This window comes from Carcharodon carcharias, chromosome 8 (genome assembly GCF_017639515.1).
Source record: "Carcharodon carcharias isolate sCarCar2 chromosome 8, sCarCar2.pri, whole genome shotgun sequence".
Taxonomy (NCBI): domain Eukaryota; kingdom Metazoa; phylum Chordata; class Chondrichthyes; order Lamniformes; family Lamnidae; genus Carcharodon; species Carcharodon carcharias.
The window spans coordinates 93,969,532-93,985,359 of record NC_054474.1 but is presented as its reverse complement, the minus strand read 5'-3'; the positions used below and the strand labels follow the sequence as shown (position 1 = coordinate 93,985,359).

Genomic DNA, 15,828 nt, shown 5'->3' with positions numbered 1-15,828 from the left:
CTCCATCTTTATTCATGCAGGACAAGCTGGCACACAAAAGGGAGAGGTTGCAGACAGTGGAGGAATGCCTCAAGTCAAGGTTCTCACAGACTTTGAAAATAGAGTCACCCCGCTGGCAGGTGATAATCTGGATCATTCCTGTGCTGATGGTCAGGTCAGTGTTGCTCAACCAAGTGAGGATCCAGCATTGCAACATCCATCAGACAACCATGCCGAGAGTTAGTTCCCCTGTTCTGCAGTCCCCTGTCATGCACTAATTTTCTCTCTTTGCTTTCACAAGCACATCTGGGAAACAGACGAGGGGTTCACAGCTCAGGTCTTCGAATCAATCCCTGAAGATGCCTCAGAAGAGGAATCTGCTGAAACCCTCAACGAAGTCTTGTCACAGAGCTCACCCCCCTCCACCACCAGCACAGAGACACACACCTCAGTGGGACCAAGCTTTAGAGTGGCCTCAGGATCATAATCTGGCGAACACATCGCACTGTCTGATCCACAGCAGATGGAAGAGACTTCCCAAGTGTCCAGCACCAGGAGGACTGCTGGGGGCCAGAAATCTGCTGAGTCTGAGTCAGATGACGAGCCTCTGGACTTGGTTATACCTCAGATGCTGGAGCTGCAAAGGCAAGCTTGGGAACATCAGGAAGGGATGACCGCTGCACTGCTCAGATTGCAAGGCATGATGGAGGAGTCCGTCCGCTTTCAGTCTGAGGTGATAGCACCGGCATGTCAACGCACCGAGGCCAATACTAGTAGGATGGCGGCCACCAAGGAAACTTTGGTCCAGGACATCGATCCTACACTGCTGCGTGAGCTGAACTGCATCTTTGACGCCATACTGGGCCTCCAACAGTGTGTACACGAGAGGGGTGAGGGGCAGCTCAATCTCACTCCAGCTTCCCCTTCACCTCAAGGAGTCAGCCAGGGGCCCCCGGATACCCTTAGGGAGGAGGACCAGCAGGTGCACACCCTGGGACCATCCACCCAGGTGACTCCATGAGTATCTGGCCCATCTGAATCCCCTCTTCCTGTGGCCCCAGTAGCTCCAGCTCCACGGACTGAGGAGGGGGCCACAACCACACAGCAGACCCCGAAAGATCTCAGTCCTCCAGAGAATGCCCATCAAGCTCATCACAAGGCCACAAAAGACACAGGCATCTTGGGAGTCCTTGAACCAACACAACCTACACTTGTATGGGACTGCTGCATGCAACACCCTCCACCCCAGGTCGCCGATGGAAAGTGGGAGGACACCTCCGTAGAGGGCCCCCCACTGGGGACTTCCACCACTGGACAGCAACAAAGCACGGCAGGTCGTGTCCGGGATGCGGGCGAGGACAAGGAAGTGAAGGGTGTGCAGCAGCAGCCCATACAGGAAACCCCTCTGCTCTGTGCTAAAAGGACACGGAGACATTTCTGCTAGGTGACTCACATAGCGGGGCACCGGCTCCCGAGGGAGGGTTTGGGGCCTGGGGCCAATGTGGAATTCCATCTGAGCAGGGATACACTCAGATGGCAAGCCACCGCACACCTGCGCAGCCTTGAGACCCAGAATGACGTCAGGGCCAAACATGACTGTCCTAAGATCATGGGTGGCATTAGCCGCAAGCCAAACATCCATGGATGCGCGATGTGCCAACTCCTGTGGTAGCATCCAGCCCACTCCTCCGCCACCCAGCATGTCCCCGATCCTGGTCACCCTGGCAGCCACAGCTCTCTCCACCAGTCACTGAAAAGGGTGGAAAGGCGGATTCCTGAGTGGCGACTCTCTGATGATAGCCGCTGCTCCTGTCAGCAGAGAGCTGTGTTGCAAGGCAACCATGTTCCAGACTTTTATCAGGTCCTGGTAAAAGACAGGCAACGCCTGCAAGGAGCCACCAAGGCCCTTCAGGTCTATAAACAGGAGCTGCAGGCCTACATAGTTCAGGCCGTGCACCTGGTGGAAGAAATACATCACCAGGGCACACCATCTCGGAGGGGGCTCAATGTAAAGGTATTGCTGCAGGGCCTGAAGGCAGAAAATCACCACCTGTGTGCGTAGGCACACCAGCACCTGACTGCCTTCCCTAAACGGGAGACTCAGAACCTCAGCAGCGACCCAGTGTAATCTTTTGTCCCAGAAGTCGATGAACATGCTCTGGATTTTTATGACAACATCCGGGGAGGGGTCAAAGTGACCAGCTGGTACCACAACATGGCGGCAATCAGTTAGTGTTTGACCAGAACTCAACCCTGGTAAGACAGCACTTGGAGCAGTCCTGTCCAGTGCCACAGGCGAGCGGTGACTTTCATCTCCAGTTCCTGCCAGTTTGCCGGCCAGGATTCCTCAGCGGGGCAGAGATGGACCCCCAGGTAGAGGAGGCTGGTCCTGCTCCAGGTGAAAGGCCTGAGCTCCTCGGGTAGGGGATCCATCTGCCACTGACCGACCAGGAGTACAGAACACTTGCCCCAGTTAATCCTGGCAGATGACATGGCAGAGTAGACCTCCTGGCACTCGTGCATCCTCTGCAGGTCAGCCGGGTCAGTGAACATGAGAATGCCAGCATAAGCTGAGAGGACCATGAAAGTGAAAACGCTGGAATTGGGATGGAGATGTCACCAGACAGCCACCAAGTTCAAGGATGCGACCAGGTCCCTCAACTTACTCACACCTAGCGAGCGGTGCTGGGCACCGTGATGGTCCCGGACCCCAAGGGTACAGTTGAAATCCGCCCCCCGTGGACAATGCACTCGCCCACATTGGAGCTGAGATGAGTGGACACATCCTCAAAGAGTCTCGCTTGCTGCTGCGCGCCCAGGGGAGCGTATACATTCACAAAGTGAAGTGCCGCCCCCCCGAGGCACACAGTAAAGTGCAGCAACCAGCCTGGCACCGGCTCCTTGACCCCCAAGATCTCCAGCTGAAAATGCGGGGCCAACAAAATAGCCACCCCGCCAGAATTGGAGGCTAGGTGACTCATGTAGACCCCACCTCGCCACTCCAGGAGCCACGTAGCTTCGTCTCCCGGAACGGTACGAGTTTCCTGCAGGAAGCACACTGCGTTTTTCCCATCCTGGAAGTCTGAGAAGTTCTGGAATCTGCGCTGTGCGTCCCTGCTGCTGCCGTGGGTGTTGAGGCTGGCTATGGTGGTCTTCATTGTCAGAAGTATGTGCTACCATCACCACGCCTAGTGTGAATGCAGAAGGAGAGGGCTGCTTTAATCCTTCCTCTCCTTCAGACCCCAGTGAAAAACATGTGGGATCCTCTGCTTGGCATTCTGGTCCAGCCCAAGAATGCCACCAGTCCAAGGCTGACTGGACACGGCAATTGCTCGCTAAAAAATCCTGGAGCTCTCGTAAAGGGATGAGGAGAGAGTCAGTGGGGGGCACCAGGGGATCCACCACCTCACCCGACAACGATTAAGTCGTCCCCGGTGCTCACCACCGAAACCCCGTCCTCCTCCAGGTCGTTGCCCCCAGCCCTCAACCGCTCCCCTGTATTGAGTACGGGGGCTGATTCGGAGCTGCCAGCCAGCTCCACCTCGATCCTACCCCCAGGATCAAGGGCAAAGGTGTCCTTTCTGGTCTCCTCTTGGGGATATGGGCCAAAGGTTGGCAGCGGCTCAGAGCCCCGCTCCCCTGCAGGCACCGAGTCACCCAGCAAGTCCGGAAAAATCTCTGGACCTAGGACCGATGCGCCTGGTGCTGAAGGTTGGGAGGGAGTCGGGAGGCCTTTCTCATCACCGCTGCCCGATGACCCAGTTGTCGGGGCCATGAAGGGGCTGCAAGGTGGGTCAGGGTGGGACACCACCACAAGACCGATATCCTCACCAACCCCCAAGAGGCCCTGCTCAGGGGACTGCAGCAAGGGGTCGGGGATTTGGGCTTCCCCCAGAGGGCAGAGTGAGGCCTTGCATGGGTGGGGGCTGGGCAGGGCAGGGGCCCATCATTTTTTCATTGGGGGAGGAAACACTATTTACCTCGCTAGTCACGAGGTCCTCCCCCTCCGAGGGGTGGCACCTCTTCTGGGTTAGGATGGGGAGACCTCCATTTGCGAGGCCCCCACCACCTTATTCAGCACCCACCACCCCCCCGCCCCCCACCCCCGCCCAGACGCACCGCCCTCTGGGGTTTGGGCAGGTCAATCCTGTTAAGGACCTCGGAACCCATGCAGGGATGACGCCAAGCCCAGCACTTGGTGCTGAGGCGCCTATGGACCCAGGGCCATACTGCCACAATGCCGGGGCCAGATGATGCTTTCTCCCGCAAGCCGATGTCTTCAGGCTTCTTGGGATCCAGGCATTTTTGGGGTTTTCGGGGGCCACCTCTGGGTGGCGGGTCTTCCATCGCACCTTCTTCCAGCGCGGGGTCTCTCCCCTCCGCCTCGCTGATTGCCTTCGCCACCTCGGCTGTTGGCGGCACCCCCTTGTGGCGAGGAAGATGGTGCGGTGGCCGGGGGAGGAGCAGCAGTGCCAGCCATGGCCGCCGGGGTGGTGCTGGCGGCCTTGGAGGTGGAGCGGTTCTTCCTCACATGCCCACGCCCACATGTGCAGACATGGCACTGCACGCCATCTGCCATCCAAAAGAAGTGGTAGGCGGCCCCCCTCAAGGGTGGTATCAAAGCCCAGCTCTGTGCACTCCTCTCGCACAAGTCAACCAAAAACCTCGCACTAGGAGGAGTATATGTGATGAAGGCTCAAGTCCTTTAGGCCAAGCAGGATCGGCACCACCCCCAACCTCACCTCCCCCAGATGACAAAGAGGGAGAAGGAGCCCATCCAGATCAAAGGGCAGGATGTTGGATAATATGAGCCTCTGGGCTGTGGCCTCCAGAGGGTCCAACACCAGGAACGTCTCGCCCACTGTGAGCCCCTTCGAGGGCGAGGTGCACCGCCCGCTCAGCTCTCAAAAAGAACACAGTCTTTCCGTACATCTGAGGCCATGGACTATGGCCGAGAGACTGACAACTCCAGCTCGAGCCTTCACGCAGGCCTCAATGGTCATGGTGGGGCGGGATGTAGCATTTCCCCCCAAGCTTGCAGGTAAGCAATTTAAAAAGGTGACGGGCCCGTAGAGGAAACAGGGGCCGAAGAAGCCACTGCTCCCGCATAGGTGGCCCGAGTGGGCCCCACCACCGCCAAAGATGTCGTCGCCACTGAGGTGTTGTGCTACACCCAACCCGACGGAAGCAAAGAAAACAATAAGAAATAGTCCAGAGCAAATTAGGAGTGGGAGCAGGAGAGAGCGCGAGAGAGAGAGCGCGAGCAAGAGAGAGCGCACAGACAGGCTGATGCCTCAGGTGTTTCCAGGGGTGGTATGGAGGTGTGGTGTATTTTCCGATCTTCCACTGCAAGGGGAGTCTTCACTTGGGCAGCTAACACTGCCCAGGCACTGTTCAGGAAAGATGTTGAATACCCTCAGACACAGTTGGCTCTGGGCGGAACTAACTAAACCAAGCAAGGCAAGGGAGGGCAGAGTGGGGTACGGGTCTTCTTCTTCTTAAATCTCTGTCTCTCAAAGCCCTCCCTGGTCAGGTTTTCTATTCCTCCCCCTGCAGACAACCAAACAGTCCAAAGGACAGATCTTAACCTCGCCCATGCATCCACCTCTGACACAGGAGCAGTCCTCCCCCTCTGGATGTACGAAGGACCACTCCTCTCCAGTTCTCTCCAAATTCCCACTCCCAGACTCTTCAGGCCTTGCTAGGCCCCACCTTACAGCAGCAGGATATAACAGCAGCAACAACAGGGTGTTTTAGTCCTCAAATGAAAAAGAGAAATTCCAACTCCCGAACTCCTTCCTCCTTCTTCCGGGCAGTAGTCTTCTTCTCCCAGTTGAGGACCAGAAAGATAACTCAGAGCAATTGTTACAGCCCAAGGAATACAGCAGCAAGAGCTACTGCCTGTGCCAGCCACAGCAATAGCTCCCACTCACACAACAACGACCCGCCCCTGTGTCCAATCAGGAAGATGGGTCTTTTTTAATAATCTATAGAATGATCGACCAAAATGGAGTTGGTGTATTTGGTGACCATTTTGGTGCCTTTGGAGACAGCGTGTTTGGCCAGTTCCCCTGGCAGCATGAGGCGGATGGCGCTCTGGATCTCCTTGGCTGAGATGGTGTGGCACTTGTAGTGAATGAGGTGCGAAGACTCGGAGACAGTGCACTCGAAAATGTTGACAATGAGGGAATTCATACCACTCATGACCTTGGACGAGATCCTGATAGAAGGGTAGATCTGAGTCAGCACCCTGTATACGCAAGTGGAATAGTTCTGCTTGCGAGATTTTCTCCGCTTCTTAGGCAGCTTCTTAGTGACTTTAGTCAGCGTCAGTTTCGATGCCTTGTGGGAAGCATTACCCTTCGCCACAGCTGCCACCTCAGGCATTCCACTCAACTTAGACCAACTCAAGTCAGGTTGCACAGCACGGGGGTTAATCACTTGTACATGGAGTTCATTAAAAAATGAACATTAAGAATGTCTCCTTCCTATGGCTCCTTGTTCTGATGAGCAGTGTTTCTGTCAGACTAAAGTGAAACCTTGGTTCCTGCACAAGATAAAGGCAGGTGTCTCAGCCCAGGGCCTCTTCTCTGTGCTTTGTGCGACTTTTCCAGCACATTGATGATGCGCCTTCACTGTCACTGGACACATCAGTCATGCTGCACCTCGATGGGGCTTTATCATTGCTGCCAGAATGTCCTGAACCAACGGCACAAATTTCTGTCATTCTCTGTGTCCCCAGCACCTTAGAGGTGCGGCTAGCGCCCCCATCCTATCAGCTTCTGTGTCCGGTGACAGGGTGGTCCCGAAGGGCTCAGCTCTGGATGCCAGAGTCAGGAGAAGTTAAAGTTTCCCCGCTGCATCTCCCATGATATAACTCTTTCAGAGTGCAAGTGAAGCGCCCTCAGCCAGACAGGAGTCAGACATTCACATAATCTATATGAGGATCTATGGAGTGTCCCCCACTGCATGTCACCATCATCCCCCTGGAATGTAGGGACAATGGGCATCCACTGTGTCTCCATGACAGGAGCCTTATCACAGGGGGTATGTACGCTGCCATCAGCCAGACTGGAGTCAAATGTTCACATGCAATGTGAGGATCTATGGTGTATTCTCACTGCATGTCATCCACCCTCCACAAACCTAGCAGCTATGAGGATCTCCCGAGCGCACCTGTCCCATCTGGCCAGTGCGAGGGCCTCATCGCCATCATCGTCACCTTCGAGGACCTCCTCACCCTCATCACCGTCAACGTCCTCCTCATCGAAGGAGACATGCAGATCCTCCGCCTCCTCCTCAGCCAGCTCCTCTCCCCGTTGCAGTGCCAGGTTGTAAAGAGTGCAGCGGACGATGATGTGTGACACCCTCTGCGGGCTGTATTGCAGGGATCCACCAGACTGCTCCAGGCACCAGAATCTCATCTTCAGCAGCCCCTTGGTCTGCTCCACCAAGTTCCGAGCTGCAGCGTGAGCCTCATTATACCTTCGCTCTGCTGCAGTCTGGGGCCACTGCACGGGAGTCATCAGCCACGTCCTCCGTGGGTAGCCCTTGTCCCTGAGGAGCCACCCCTGCATCCTGTGTAGACACTGGAAGATGTCAGAAGTCTGAGTCCAACTGAGAATGTAGGAGTTGTGCACACTCCCGGGATACCAAGCACAAACCTGTAGGATGCATTTGTGGTGGTCACACACCAGCTGAACATTCAGCGAGTGGAAGCCCTTGCGGTTGATATGGATGACCGCTTGTTACCACGGCAATCTCAGTGCCACCTGAGTGCAGTTGATGGCACCCTGCAACTGCGGGAAACCCGAGATCTGGGCAAATCCCAGCGCTCTTGTATCCTGGCTGTCCTGGTCCTGGGCAAAATGCACAAAGTTGTGTGCCTTCAGAAGATGGCATCTGTGACCTCATGGGTGCATTTGTAGGTGGAGGCTTGCAATATCCCACAGAGATCACCTGTGGAGCCCTGAAAGGAGCCACTGGTGTAAAACTTGAGCGCTGCTGTCACTTTCACGGCCACTGGCAGTGGATGCCCTCAATGTCCCTATGGCGCCAGATCCTGCAGCAGGTGACCAACCAGTTCCCTAGACATATGCAGTTTTCAACAATGCTGGTTCTCAGTCACCTTCAGGAATGACAAGCGCCATCAATAGACCCTGGGTCTGGCTCGGCACTGACCAGCAGCAGTTCGCTGTGGCTCTTCAGTGGTGTGTGCAGGATCCCCAGCCATCCCTTCTTCTTGAGGGTGCTGCTCCTCCCTCTGCCCAGCCAGACACCTCCGTCACTCTCTTCTCCTTCATCTCAGTGCTCTGTAAGCCATGAGTCATACAGTTAGTTCACCAGGCTCCATGCTCCTGATGCAGTCTGGATGAAAGAGAGAGATGTATGAGTCAGCTTGGGTGTACTAAGAACATCTCTTGGTTAAGTGTGAAGGCCCCTTAACACATCCTGGAGAGTGCTGGTCACCACTGCATGGCTGCCCAAAACCCCACCCTCCTCCGCCCCACTCCACCTGACCGATTGGCAGCAGCTTTGCCAATCAGACTGCATGCTGTGCTCTCAGCTCAGGTGCAGGCATTCTAACCCGCACTGCAAGATTGAACCATGGAGGAGACTGGTCCAAACCAAGATGATGACATTGCAAAGGGCTGTGAGTGTTTCCATCGGTGACTGTTCCATGGCCAGCTTTAGCAAGGGGATTGTACAACAATCATCCAATTGTTCTGCAGTCCACTAAAATACTCATTAGTTTGCAGTCTTTGTCCAAGGTCCAAGAAAAGCTCTGGAGCACTTGGTGGCACTTACAGGCTTCTGTGTTGCTTGAATGGGCAGATAAGCTAGAGGCTTCATCATGTCAATGTGGCTGCATCTGAACTGTCTTAGCTGTAGAGGAATGGCCACTTTATACACTTTATCGCACCCTCCACCCCCCATGTGTGCTACCATCACAATGGGTTGCTTTGCTCCCTGCAAATTGTCTCATTTACAGTGCAGCCCTTACCCCAAAACCACACCATCCACCAGCCGGGAAGAAGTGACTTGCCTGTGCCCTCCCCTGAATCTGCGGCGCCTCAACCTTGAAGTTGAACGGGCGACCCTTATGAGCACTGCACAAGGTTAGTGTGGACTTTTCTCTGAGTTCCCCTTAAAGTTCAGCTCACCAGGTGCACGCCTTATAAATGCTGTTGTGAAACACGTCAGAGTGATTGCCCGGATGATCCAGCTTGTGAAATATGATTCCAGTGAGCTGGGCTAATAATGATATGCAGATGTACTACAATGATGTTCCCGATATCTGATGGGCGAAGCTGACGAATGCAAACTGGTTTCACAATGACATGATGTTTGGTCATGGCTCACACTCGCCATGATGTCCAATGCCAACGGGGATGGAAAATTCTGGCCATTAGCTCATGTCAGCCCACAGAGAGCTGGTCCAGATGAACATGAGTCAAATATCCTATGGGCAGAATCTTCTGTTTGGTGAGTGGGGGAGGGCCCCGCATGCCAACACGTAAAATGACGCATGGGGACATCAGGCGTGCGTCTCGACGTCACTCCGACCTTTAGTTCAGTGGCCGTGCATCCACCGAACTATCAAAGGCCTGTTAAGGCCATTAATAAACTAATCTAAATGATGGTCAAGACTGCCTGTCCAACCTTAAGGTTGGTGGACAGGCAAAGAGTGCAGGCAGCCTTCGCGTTTCTCATGAAACCTTATACATGGGTGTTTTGAGGTTTCATGAAGTGTTTATTAATTAAATAAAATTTATCAGGCCCCAACTCTCCCTCCTCCCCCTGCCTGCACAGGTAGCGCTGAGCGCTTCTGGGCGCCTTAATTGGCCCGCCCATGCAAAATGACGACGCGCAGCCAATCGCGGGCAACGATCAGAACCGCACCCGCTCCCAACCGGCCCATCCAATGGGGAGAAAATTCTCCCCTATGTTTCCAAATCACTCCAGCTGCTCTCCCTCCCTTTTGAATTGAATCATAATATTTTAAGAGTTTAAGAAATTTCACTAAAAGCCCCAATGAGCTTTAATGTCAATGTCATCATCTCATTGCTTTTCAAAAATGTTTGACCACTGAACCATTCAGCTAATTCCCTGGTAAGAGAAACATGTTAAAAGGACAGGTTGATGCACCTGTCAGTGAGTGACTAGCATCTGGGTGGTGAGAGGCTAGCTGCTAATAAAGGCACAGGTGGTATTTTCTCGAGATGGATACACCCTCAATCTGAATAAACAAAGTGGCTAACCAAAAAATGATACTTGTTAGCAAGATTTATTGAAATCCGTACCCACTGTCCCCAGAACGCCATGCTTGAATCACTCCAATCAGGCTTCTGCCTCTACCATTATAACAAAACTTAGCAAAGTCACAATTGACATCCTATGTAACTGTTAGATAGTTAAATTATTCCTCTTCATCCTTCTCAACCTGTCTGCAACTTTTGACATGTTTGACCACACAATACCTCCTCCATTCCCTCTCCACCCTTGTCCAGCTGGGACTGCACTCACCTGCTTCTGTTCTTATCCATCTGATCACAGCCAGAGAATCACTTGCAATGGCTTCTCTTCCTGCTCCCACACTGTTACCTCTGGTGTTCCACAAGGAACTATCGCTGGTCTCCTCTTATTTCTCATTTACATGCTGCCCCTTGGTGATATCATTGGAAAGCACAGCATCATTTTTCACATGTACATTGACAGCACGAGCTCCAGCTCATCACCACCTCTCTCAACTCCTCCACTGTTGCTAAGTCATCAGGCTGCTTATCTGGCATCCAGTACGGGATGCGCAGAGATTTCCTCCAATTAAATATTTGCAAGGCTGAAGTCGTTATATTTGGGCCCTGCTCCAAAATCTGTTCCATTGAAGTCCAAGATCAGCCATGATTGTATTGAATGGTGGAGCAGTCTTGATGGGCTGTATGGTCTACTCCTGCCCCCATCTTCTGTGTTCCTTAGCTACAGGCTCCATCCCTCTCTCTTCCAACAGCCTGAGGCTAAACAGGTCTTTTCGCAACCTTGGTGCCATATTTGATCCCAAGGTGAGCTTCCGACCACATAACTACACCATTTAGACTGCCAATTTCCATCTCTAACATCCCCTGATTTTTCCCCATCTGAGCTCATCTTCTGCTGAAACCCTCCCTACACCTCTGCATCACTTTCCTCCAATAATACACCCCTTAAACTTTATTTCTTTGGTCATCTAACCTAACAGCTCCTCATTTTTTTTTCTCTTTCATAGGATGTGGGCATCAATGGCAAGGCCAAAATTTGTTGCCCATCCCTAATTGCCCTTGAAATGAGTGGCTTGCTAGGCCATTTCAGAGGGCAGTTAAGGGCCAACCACATTGCTGTGGGTCTGGAGTCACATGTAGGCCAGACAATGTAAGGACAGCAGACTTTCTTACCCTAAAGGACATTAGTGAACCAGATGAGTTCTTACAAAAATCAGTAATAGTTGTCATGGACACTATTACTTTGTATTCCAGGTTTATTAATGGAATTTAAATTCCACCAGCTTTCAAAGTGAGGTTTGAACCCATGCCCCTCAGGAATAGAGCCTAAGCCTCTAGGTTATTAGGTCCAGTGAGATTACCACTATATCAGACTTATAGTTTGATGTCATGTGTTGTTTTATAAATGTTCTGTTAAGCACCTTAGGCTGCTTTATTACGTTATGTATAAGTTGTTGTTACATTGTTATTGTTTCTCCCCTCCTCTCTTGCATAAAGGCACCAACTTCTGTCTGGGGGTATAGGCTTTCCAAAGGCCACTATTTCACCAGAAAGCAGTCAGTCACTTTGGAGAGATCATACCCCAGGGAGAAGCCAGCCCCTTTGGAGAGACTGTATCATGGAGAGTCATCAAAATGCTTTCTACATGGGAGGCTTACTTTGAATGAAGGCTCCTAAAGCTTGCGCATTAACTCTCGGACTGCTATCAGAGCCCAGCAAATGCTTCATCTCCATGGTCTGGCTTGGTATTTAAGTTTTCAGTTTATACATAAGCATTGCTTCATAGTAATAAAACCACCCAAATATTAAGAATAGTTTGATTGCATTAATATTAACTGTGTGCAGGCTCTGCCCATTTGCTGAGGTGAAAATGTGCCATCTGATGATACCATCAGACCATAGCGGTAGACAGTAAAGTGAGCCTCAGCCTCCTGGTGCAAGCAGCCCTCAGCCTGTTATTAGGTGAGTTACATTGGAAAAACACCATTTTAATTGCCTACTTACACCAAGTGAGTTTGGGTAAAACGTAGCCCAGTAATTCTGTTTGTCCGATCTCCCTTTACTCATCTCCTTCTCCCCATTCTCTCTTCTGTTTTTGTTATTTTAACTTGAATTATAATTTCTATCTAATATAAGCTACTGAAGTATTTCAAATGGAAAATATTGGGATGGAGCAGAGTCAATTTTGACTCAGGTGTGCTTGAGGGGGATGGGAGTCAAAGCCACCACAGGGAGTTGAGTGCATGGCCTGGGCCATTTCAACTCCAGGGAGTCACTTGAATAGTGCAGCGCTGCCCCCTGCCCAAAACTGGCAGGAGTAATGGTATAGTCAGTGGGCGGGCGTGGAAATTCGACCGGGGACTTAACGCCAATAGGGACCCATGGGAACTGTAGGTGGCGCAAAAGTGCTTTAGAGATCAGGGGCTTTTAGATGTGATGCAAAACTGGGAGGGTGATGCAAGGCAGGTGCTGGGATGGCCCATGGACTCCATGCGGGCCCTGTTGGAAGATTCCTGCTCCTCCTGGCCCAGAAGGAAGATAAATTGAACTACTTACCTTGGCCTCTTGTGGACACACTGCCGACTCCTGCCACAGCCTGTATCTCAGCTTTCGCCCTGAATTCAAATGTCATCACATGCTGATGACACTGTTGGGGTGTGAAGTGGGCCTCACTCTACTCGGCATGGATGGCTCAGTCACACCTTTTTTGAGCTGAGTTACAATGGCTAGGGGGAGAGAATGTATCGTGGACATGCACAAACATTTTAATGACCCATCCAACCTGTTTGTGTCAGGGCTGAGTTAACATCTATACCAGTAATTCTGCTTGCCCTATCATCCTTTATCTATTATCACTTTCTCAGTTTTCTATTCTATTTTTGTTATTTTTATTTTACTTTGAATCTATCTCACTTAAATGCCTTTCACTTGCTTTCTTTACAACCTGGCTGGTTGTAAGAAAGAGAAGTTCCAAAAAAAAAAAATTGGTTTTCCACTGGCTATTAAAATGGCCCTCCAGCTAATCACCCCAAGCATTAAGATTGACCAAGTCATGATACAGGTCAAACGAGCAAATTGATGCCTGCCACCCCTGCCTTCCACTCAGATAAGCCAACTTCTTTATGGATTAAAAAGACCAGTTCTTATCATTTATGCTTGAGGCCATTTTATTCCAGGTTGCAAACAGAGATAAATTGAAGAAATTTATGAGCAGGAGTTAAGGTGTAAAAGATTGCTGGTGCGCTGTATTGACAATTTGCATTTGTGCTGGTCAATAAAAATGCAAAGCATTAAGATCGAACTCATGCTGGCCTGAAATATTAAGGCTGGATGATAAATACTCTACACAATAGGAGCAAATGGGAAGTCTCTTTTTATATTACTAGTAATGGAAAATGCACTAGAGCAGGTGCAAAAGTAAAAAGGGAGGCATAACCAGGCAATAGTGACCATAATATAATGCACCTTCAGATAATAATTCAGAAGAACATAAAGTCATGGTCACATGTTTTTGTCATATAACTGGTGTGTTATAACCACATTAAACTCTGATTAAACTCAACATACCCACCCTACTGGTTACAGTCTATTAGGGGAAAATTAAAAATGCTAAATGAAGAATTACTGAAAAACCCTAAAATCTCCATGTAGACATGGATGCTGAACATATTGACTGCTGAGGGTAAGCAGATGGACATTGCACACAAAGGAGCTTTGAGTTTTGTGTGATTTACAAAGTTTCAAGAGATGAGCTAATATCTAGGCACAGACAGAACCATTCAAGTAGTGCAATGATGCATTGAAGCCTTGAGAGCTGGACTGGAGATAAAACAGAACAAAGTTAGACTAGGTGTACTCCTCTCTCAGATAGGGAAGGGGCAGATGGTTTTAGCTTAGGTATGGGAAAACATGCAATGGACAGAGGGGTCTTTGATGAAACACCAGCAGTCTTGAGTTGTGAGAACCAAGGTCTTGCATATGATTTTGATTGGATAATATAATTATGTATACACCCTTTAAAATAATTGGTTAACAGAATCGCATGTTTAGGTACTCAATAGGATAGTTTTAACATGGCACCTGTGTGCCAGTTACCGAGTGGATATATTCAAATGTATTGTGATAAGAAAAAGTATATAAGTTACGAGACTTTGTAATTACTGCAGAGTGCCCCTTGATGGACTAAGAGGCTGCTCTCCCTGCATATGCTTGTACAAGCTTGAATAAACCATCTTGTTCGAGAATCCAAACAACGGACGCCCTGAGTTATTTGTCCTGACCTGAGACCTGGTCTGAGCCGTAGTTAAGAGGGCAGCTGCCCCACGCAAAAGCCGGTCAACCCGGGGTCTCGGGGAAGGAGGTTGAATCCCACCAACACAGTCGATTCTGCTTGATTGAAATGACAACCAATTGTGCCCAGATTTGTTGTCATTGACAAACCTGTAATTTTCTCCAATGCCTACCTTGATAAAAGATAGAGATTGGAGAAAAGTCAATTTTGAGGGCCTGAGAATAGAAGTTGGGAAAATAAAATGGACATCAATATTGGCAAACAATGATGTAGAACAGCAATGAGAAATGTTTAAAACAGGGTTCAACATAGTCCAGGAAACATATATTCCACAAAAAGACATGAGCGAAGGAAATGCTAAAGCGGCACCGCTGATGGTATTGTATTTTTAATTTAGGTATAATTTGTTGTTATTTCAAGTGGGACCTGGGGTATTATGTTGACAGGGATTAATTATCCTGGAAAAGCTTTTAGTGTAAATGCTCAGATTTACATCCCGGGTGGAGTTCAGAGTCAGGAGATTTCCTGGTTTGGCAAACCCAATGTTTAAAAATGGCCACCAACAGGCTGGGTTTTCAGCCAGTGATGAGGGTGGGGGGAAAGGAGGTGGGGCATGGATAGGAGTCCGGGCAGGTGACCCCAGAACGAGTGCGGAGGCTACTGGGTACAGAGGCCAGCTGGGCACAAGGCCTGCCTGTGCTCCTGCACTGTGTTGAAATAAAAAAGACAAAAAAATTCCTCCAGCCCTCACTACTCACTCCCCCTTCACTACCCACCCCCACACATTTCCTATGCACCATCCAGGCCTACCTATGCCAATACATATGCTCCACCCAACCTCATGGCCCCTCATACCCCCTATGCAAGTCCATGAACTTCTATCCATCCCTAAGGCCCCACGTACCCACTAAGACAATCTAGTGCCAACTCATGCCACCCATAGTCTTCACCCTTTGCCCTTACCTCTCCACGTCAACTCAGTTAGTATCCTTGGACAGTCCCTGGACATCTTTGACAATTCCTTGACAGCTTTGACACTTCCTGGACAACTTGACAGTTCCAATGAGTTTGTGTGTAACAAATGCTTAATCATGTTTAATTCTAACAAACCCAAATGGTGCCTTAACTCTCCCAAAGGTATCCCAGGGCCTTATCCAAAAGGGTATCTTACTTCTCCAAAGGGCTACCGTGGTTATCCAAAGAATCCACAAAGTCCAGATCTCTTCTTATCTGGTCTGCTCTGCACACTCCAGGATTCACGCAGCTAGGGTTCAAAAATCCCTTCAGTGAAGGAAGCTGGTA

General features: G+C 50.5%; 1 protein-coding gene across 1 annotated transcript; it reads right to left on the bottom strand.

The window, feature by feature from the left end:
• Positions 1-5,958: 5,958 nt before the first annotated feature.
• Positions 5,959-6,366, bottom strand: LOC121281469 (histone H2B type 1-L-like). The gene has a single exon (XM_041194414.1). It carries the CDS (start codon positions 6,364-6,366, stop codon positions 5,959-5,961), a length of 408 nt encoding a protein of 135 aa, XP_041050348.1.
• Between the last annotated feature and the right edge of the window lie 9,462 nt (positions 6,367-15,828).